Consider the following 7439-nt stretch of genomic DNA (forward strand, 5'->3'; position numbering starts at 1 on the left):
TTTTCCCCCTTGTTGCTAAACTTGACACTCATCTGAAGTAAAAATGCTTTTGCAGACTAACTTTTAAACCCTCCATAAAGGCTGTGGAGGCTTTTTATAAAAACAAACAAGCAGCCTTTTAGTGTAGCACACAGTCACTCCTGAGACAATAACAGCCTTTTTATTTTTGAGGGCTTTGAACCATGAGTCAGACACAACACTGCCAGAGTAAATGAGCAGCAGCACTTTAACTCACTCATATGCACATGGCAGTGATTATCAATAATCTGGCTATTGTTCTCACCTGCATGCTGCTCTGTAGCAACTATTTTGTATGTGATAGCTGATCTTGTTCTTCATGTGGGACCCCAGTCTTCTTAATAATGGGCTGCAGTGGGTAAAGGAGAACTGAGCCACATTAATTATGATGCTGCACTTCTGATTAAGACCATAAGATCGGAAGCACCATTGTGCTGACGGTGGCAGCTACAGTAGGAGGCTGTTAATATGAAGCCCCAGTTTGAAGTTAGTAGTGGCTGAAACCCACCATCGATGCTGCTTTAAGTAGTAGGCTACTAGTAAGTTCAGCCCAAAATGAGCTGGAACTAGCAGGTCAACGAGAGAGACTGCCACAGACTACAAATAAATCACATACACAAATGGCAAAGCATGTGCACATGTCAGCGCTTTGCACTTCAAATGAAATATAATGATCGTCATCATCATTATCAGCATGTTGACCGTTAGGCTATAGAGCGCTACAGTGACTACATTAAAACAGCTGTAGTTGGTGCCACCAAGAGGTGCTGCCATCTGAGAGACTTGGTGTCACCACTGGCACCAGTATGAAGTGTTAGTCTGGAGCCCCGGTACATTAAACACACGTATATGTACATTTTATCCAGCCCGCGGTGACACGTATATGTACAGTGTATCCAGCCCGCGGTAAAACGCCAAATACAAACTACATACACTGTGTGCTCAGTAGTAACAGACGTTTCTCACTTTGTTACCTTTAACACCTTTTTATATTTGTTTGTGTACAAATATAGAATTTTTAATTGGAGATTTGTAAGAAAATATAGACTGAATGTAAAACTTTGATACGATGTTTTATTTTTATTACTATTTAATTTTTCATTAAAGAAAAATGTCCTGTCAATTAAAGTTTTTAGACAGAAGATCGGAATCAGCAGGTTAGATTTAAAAAATCACAACCAGCCAAGAAAATGGCAATTGATGCCTCTTTACTTTTTTAATGTCCGTTTTTGGAATCAGACAATAGTTTCTTAAATTTGAATAGGTTAAAATATAAAAAAAATAAAAATAAAAAACCTTCAGAAAGTACAAGTGTGAGAATATATCAATATTTCAGCTCAGTAAATTGTTTTGTATATATTTACCAAGTGTCTACTACTGAGAAGTATATATTTACCAAGTGTCTACTACTGAGAAGGACACTCACCAGCTTGAACCCACATTGAGGAATGAGACACGAGATACACGACACAATAGGTTTGTACAGCAACGTGCACCGTCCTCTCAAATGGAATAAACATAGAAGTTTTAAATTAGATTTAAAGTAAAAATTATACATTTCATCCTTCTCTTTTGACTGCACCATATGAAAATTCTCCTGCTGTCAAATTTACAAAACTGTTAATTAATTCTTTAAATTAGTTTCCTTAAGCCGGTTGCCATAGCACCACTATACTGCAAAAGCTAGTTAAAGATGGAGAAGGAAGGACAAAAGAGATTGTAGAAAAGCAGCTCTTCAAGCCTTTCTGCCTGAAAATGCTCCTATCATCACCCTTGTTCCTTAGCAGTTTAATTATCATCCATTATCCATTTTAATATCTCAGCAATCAGTAGAAAATGAGCAGCTTCAGAGCCAGTAGTTCACTCACCTTTAGTCTGGGATTGAATTAAGAACAAGTTGTTTTATAGGACAGTTAAAGCCCTGCAACACAGACATACCTGTTCTTTAATGTGGTGATTTTATAGTGATCAATAAAATCTAGTAATTAACTTTAAAGCAAAGCGGTGATCTGAGGAGCCTCCAAATCAGAGCAAAGTGACTTCGCTCTTCTTCCTTTTATCTCATTTGCTCTTATCTTCGGTCAACTCACCACATTCGGTGAAACCTCCAAACTTTGCTGAAGGTGTGTCCTGTAGATCAGAGGTGACTGACTGAGCTGCTTGTCCATTTTTCCCACATCACCTGATTGATTTAGTGTAATTACCCAGCTCCACATTAACCTTCTTTAGAGATTATAGTTCCAAACACACACACACACACAGACACGCATAGGCTGTGCGTCTCCAACTTTAAATGGATGAGTCTTTGTTGGGCATGCATTTGAGAAAACAAGACGGAGTTAGAAGAAGAAGACAGGTCAGATAAACACAACTCCATTAACCTGCCTCCACACCAGGTCTCCCCCTGTCCAGCTCACACACTCCTGATTAATGAGACCATTTCAGGAGTGTCGACACCTCGCTGCAAACATCCTCACCCCATCTCTCACCTCCCTCCACTCAGGCCCCTTCCCCACCTCCCTTTTTAATTTTCACACCTCATAGTTGACATCCTTTTTCCTCATGGAAAGAGGTGAAGCATTGAGCACACAAAGGTTTGTGCCTTACAGCAGAAGCTCATGATTTGCTACAAAGAGGCTGCACCCTGCTGTCGAAGCATCGGTCTCTTCGTGCATTGATCGGGTGCTCTGTTCAGGCCAGGGCAGCTGATTGACGACAATATGAAAAGCCAGTGGACTAGAATCAAAGTGGAGCCGGCGTGAGTTGAGATACGTTGTGCTCTCAGGGACCCCAGGGTGCCACTGTGTGTTATGACCTGATTCCTCTATATTTAGTCTGGCTTATCAGGATCCAAACAGCTGCCTGCTGTCACCATATCCTCCTCCACCGTGGCTACAGAGTTGGACCTGACTGAGCATCGTAGATTCTGCTTAATGTCTCTGTCAAAACAAAACACCTTAAGCATCTATGTGTGGTGGAGACAACCATGATGCTTAATGCTTTGGAAGGAGGACTTTATTGATTTGGATTGTGCCCAGATATGATGCTCGTGTCAGCTGTGACTGCATGCCTGTGCAGACGTGCATGGAGAAACTCTGAGCGCATGCGTCACAGAAGCTGAACATGAGGTTATTTGTCTTTGTGCTGGTGAGTTACGATGCCGGTGGTTCAGTGCAGCTGCGAGCTTCCTATCTGCCATACAGATTGTGCATTATTGCAGACAGCCACCTCTCCTGTGGTTAATGGAGCTCAAACAGAGCAGAGGAAATAGAACACCTCATTCTGCACCGTGTTGAGGTTCAAGTTCAGGTCAGTGATAATGGGGAGCACTGCCAATATCATTGCATTATGAAAGACGGCTCCTGTTTAATATGCAGGAATTGAGTGAATTGATTAGCCATTAGTCCTTTATGACACTGATAGATGATTTGGTTTCATACTAACTCTCATTAGGTTTCTGGACATATGCAGATGACTCCTATTTCATTATAGAAGAAGACATGGTCATGTCGTCTGTTGTATTCCTGTTCAGGTTTGGTACCAGTCATTATATCTCCAACAGCCAGTACGTGCCGGCGTCCACAGTGATTTCACCTGCTGAATCATCTGTCTTGTCTGTTTACACTATAAAGAAAAGGGTGCTGACTGTCCACGTGTGTATGGTCATTTGTTTTTACTTGATATTCACCTGTGCACTACTATACTCAGCCACAAGGAGATTAATGAAAAGGCCTAGCTCACATTTGGTGTTCCAGTTCATCCCAAAGGTGCCAGATCGGGTGCCTCCAAAGCAGTAAACAAAATTCTAAAGTTAATTTTAACAGTGGGGGGGCGGTGGCAGATCTGCTGAAGTGTCTTCTGGATGGATATGAGCTGAAGCAAACCGCTGAACATCTAACCCCAAGAATGTCTCTCTTTCTGTTTTACCTTCTGTTCTTCCTGCAGAGCTGTCGTGGCTCAACTGGTGTCTGACTGGCTCCTGTCTCTTCAGCCTTGTCGTCCTCCTCTTCTTCAGGGAATCCTACGACCGCCTCTACCTGGATGTCTTCGTCTCTGTGTGACACTGCTGAGGACAAAGGGCCGAATATTTTTTTTTTTGCACACAAAACAGGAGATGAGCGAATAAAGGAAAGCCCACACCCTTTACATGTACAATTTTAGGAAGTAAGTGTGCATATACTGGGAACAGTGGTGATGGACTGCTGTGGTATGGCTGCCGAGAAGCACCACAAAGCGTTTCTACATCAATGTTTAGTCTTTATACTGTACGTGATCGACTCAATGCCATATGACTAATACATCATTACCAGTTTTAGATGCCAGTCTTTGGTATTTGTGAACAGTTTTTTTAGTTGTTGTTGTTGTTGTTGTTTACAGATGTTCTATTTAAAGTTGCTGTCACTGTTGCCCTCGTGGCTGCTCGAGTCACCTTCCTTGATGGACTCTAAAGTAAACCGGACACTATTTCACAGCTGACGAGCCTTTCATGAGGAAGTAAAGAGACCGCTTCATCAGAAGGTCTGACTGTCCTGAGTCTGGGGTAAACAGACTCCAAACAGCAGGCAGTCGCTCCCTGGGTGGCTTAACTAGCTCAACATTAAATGACCTGTGACGCTGCAGGTACTTCTATTATGTTTGTCGCTCTCAAGAAAATTAATAAATGATCTCCACATTAGACCTTTATTGCACCACATCTGTCATTGGATTCTGCTTTCAGAAGTCTTAATTTACTTTGGTTTGGTTTTTTTGCATCTTTTCTTTTTGTTTTTGTTTTGTTTTGTTTTGTTTTACAGATTTTAATAATTTGTTTTCCTCTGTAACCTGCCAGTATTTATTGGAAATGCCTCAACACTAACACCCAGACTCCCGGAAACAGGATGTTTGGTGACAGTTTCAACCACAGCTGAGACACAGGAGGAGATTATTTTATCATATATGAGACATGAGAATTACGTTACACTGTAATTGCCAAGCTGCTCAAGCTCCAAAGCACCAGCAGGTGTTTCTGCGTCGACAGCCTACTGACAAAAGGAAAAAAGAAGTTGCCAGTTTTTGAATTCCTTGACTGATGAAACTGGAACTGTGACAAAAACCAGCTCCAAATCTTTAGGGACATGACCAGAAAGAAACGCAACAGCAAATGCAAAACATCTGTCACTTGTAGTCAAAACATTTTCTCCGACTTGTCCATGACTTCTTTTTGGGTCTTTGTCTTGCACGGCAGTTATAGGAAGTGTTTTAAAGTGGTTTCCTCTGGGCTTTACGGAGACTCTGTAATGTGTTTCCTGGTGCTTGCTTTTTTTTAATGTCTGTACTGAAAAGGTTTTCTCGTACCTTTTGGCGTGTTGCCTTAATTGCCTGGTGCAGTGCATTAAAGCTCCCTCTCTTCTACACTGTGACTAATTTGTCTGTATATACTGTTGAAGGTCATGTTCTTATGTTCTGCGCCTCACGCTCTGTGGCTTCCCAGGCACTGCTTTATAAATATCCTTGTCCTGTGGAAAGGAAAAAGAACAAATGTGACTGTCGAACATTTTCAGCACCTTATTAAAATGAGCATTTTAAGAATAGCACTGCTGTTGTTCTCCTATTGTTAATAGGCTAATGAAGGTTCACCTGGTATGGTGTTGCACATCAACTAGCTTGACACACAAGTCTACATAACACATTGACATTTGGGAAATGTGTCCATCAGCTCATTCATTGCTTAGGTTCACAGAAAGGTTTGTTCATCTTAAGCACAATTCCAGTTTAATAACCAGCACAACCTAAAAAGACCCTTTATTGTTTAGTGGGTTTTCTGCCAGTGCATGGGGCTGGTATCATCTTTGGTTTCCAGCAATTAAGAACGTGACAATGTAGACCCTTCGTCAAGTTGGTGGGATTGCAAGTGATGAATTTTAGAGAATGGAATGAACCAATAGCAACTTCCCCTGCTGGGGAAAGTCCCCTTCTTCCAAACTCCAGATCTCCAGTTTGTATTACAGGCTTTCTGTTGGAAATATGAAGCTGAAATATTTATTTCATTTGGGCTGAGTAGATGTAACCATGACAAGTAAACTGATCTAAATGTGTAATACCAGCAGATTTCATTTCATTTCATTTCTGTGTAAGACAGCACGCATCAGCATTTCTGTAAATGTGTCAGACAAAGTTTCAACTACAGTCTTGTTTCCCTTTAAAGCTGCAGTCAGTAATTTATTTGACACTGTAAACATTTTCCCATATAGAGTTGGAACAGGGTGACTTAAAAATAAAATACTTTGGTTTCTTTTTACTTCTGTTTTACTTGACTGACAAACATTTACTGTAATAACAGACTAACTATATTGCAGTGTTAAATAAGTATTGATCTGTGGATTTATTTAAATTTCTATCACAGCTGCACCTTTAGGGAGCAGATTACATCACAATCTGCTGAGGCCTGAACTCATTTGCTCAAGATTCTGTTTTCACACGTCATCCTGAGGCAGGAGGAGAAGAAACTCTCGGAGGGTACCTGCATTTTAGGGAATATTTTTGTCTTCCTTTGCATACAAATCAGGATGAACCTGAATGAGCCAGGACCTCACGGTTTTTAAACCTTGCATGCACAGTCCCGTCTCTGCGGTGGTCCAGCTGAGGATGAGATCACGTTGCTGGTGAGAACAACCATATCTGGGATGAGTCTGCACACAGAAGGCTTCAGTCTGGTTCCAATTAGTATGAGTAGCTGTGTGTGTGTGTGTGTGTGTGTGAAGGAAAAGATGCTGAGATTAATTTCACCTTTATAAAATTATTTTCTTCATGATCCTTTGAACTGGTGCCATTCAAGCTGGCAGGAACCCCTGACCTGAGCCGTGACTTTTGTCCAGAATCAAATTCACAAATGGCATAAAAATAACTACAAAAAATGAATTTGGCCCAGGCCTACATCAGATTGGGTGGTTTGGAAGGTCAGGCGTGCCTTACATTATTGCATGGCATTTACAAAGCAGGCCTGCAGGGATGTGAAATGAATCTACTGTTGACTTATGTTGATCTGTTTGGTTTAAGAGGGCCTGTCACAGGCATTCATCATAAACCCTGCAGTGAAAAAAGTGCTTTGTTTTGGCTTTTCACTTCACTGGCACAGTTTCACTTCTTTTCTTCTCTCTTCTGGCCTTGATAATAGATAAAATAGTTTAATTCTGCATATAAATGAGCAGTGTAAACTGTAAAAATCGTAAAGAGGACAGTTATCCATCCATCCATCCATTTTCTTCCGCTTATCCGGGACCGGGTCGTGGGGGTAGCAGTCTAAGCAAAGATGCCCAGACCTCCCTCTCTCCAGACACTTCCTCCAGCTCCTCCGGGGGCATGCCGAGGCGTTCCCAGGCCAGCTGAGAGACATAGTCCCTGCACCATGTTCTGGGTCTTCTCCGGGGCCTCCTCCCGGTTGG

At 41.7% G+C, this 7439-nt stretch overlaps 1 protein-coding gene across 3 annotated transcripts in view; it reads left to right on the forward strand.

Moving 5' to 3' along the window:
* Window positions 1-5588, forward strand: part of slc49a4 (solute carrier family 49 member 4) — a 42443-nt gene extending 36855 nt beyond the window's left edge. Inside the window, exons 9-10 of one of the 3 annotated variants that reach the window (XR_002276917.1) lie at window positions 3964-4638; window positions 4812-5588. Coding sequence is in view for 1 of the 3 variants with exons in the window: in XM_020624005.1 (XP_020479661.1) it covers window positions 3964-4079 (116 nt within the window). In the remaining 2 variants the exon portion in view is untranslated. Of the gene's footprint in view, window positions 1-3963; window positions 4687-4811 lie in introns of those variants that run through there. The other 2 variants (XR_002276918.1, XM_020624005.1) reach the window with 2 other exon arrangements.
* Window positions 5589-7439: the final 1851 nt, after the last annotated feature.

Source organism: Monopterus albus, unplaced genomic scaffold (genome assembly GCF_001952655.1).
Source record: "Monopterus albus unplaced genomic scaffold, M_albus_1.0 scaffold318.1, whole genome shotgun sequence".
In the NCBI taxonomy this organism is placed as follows: domain Eukaryota; kingdom Metazoa; phylum Chordata; class Actinopteri; order Synbranchiformes; family Synbranchidae; genus Monopterus; species Monopterus albus.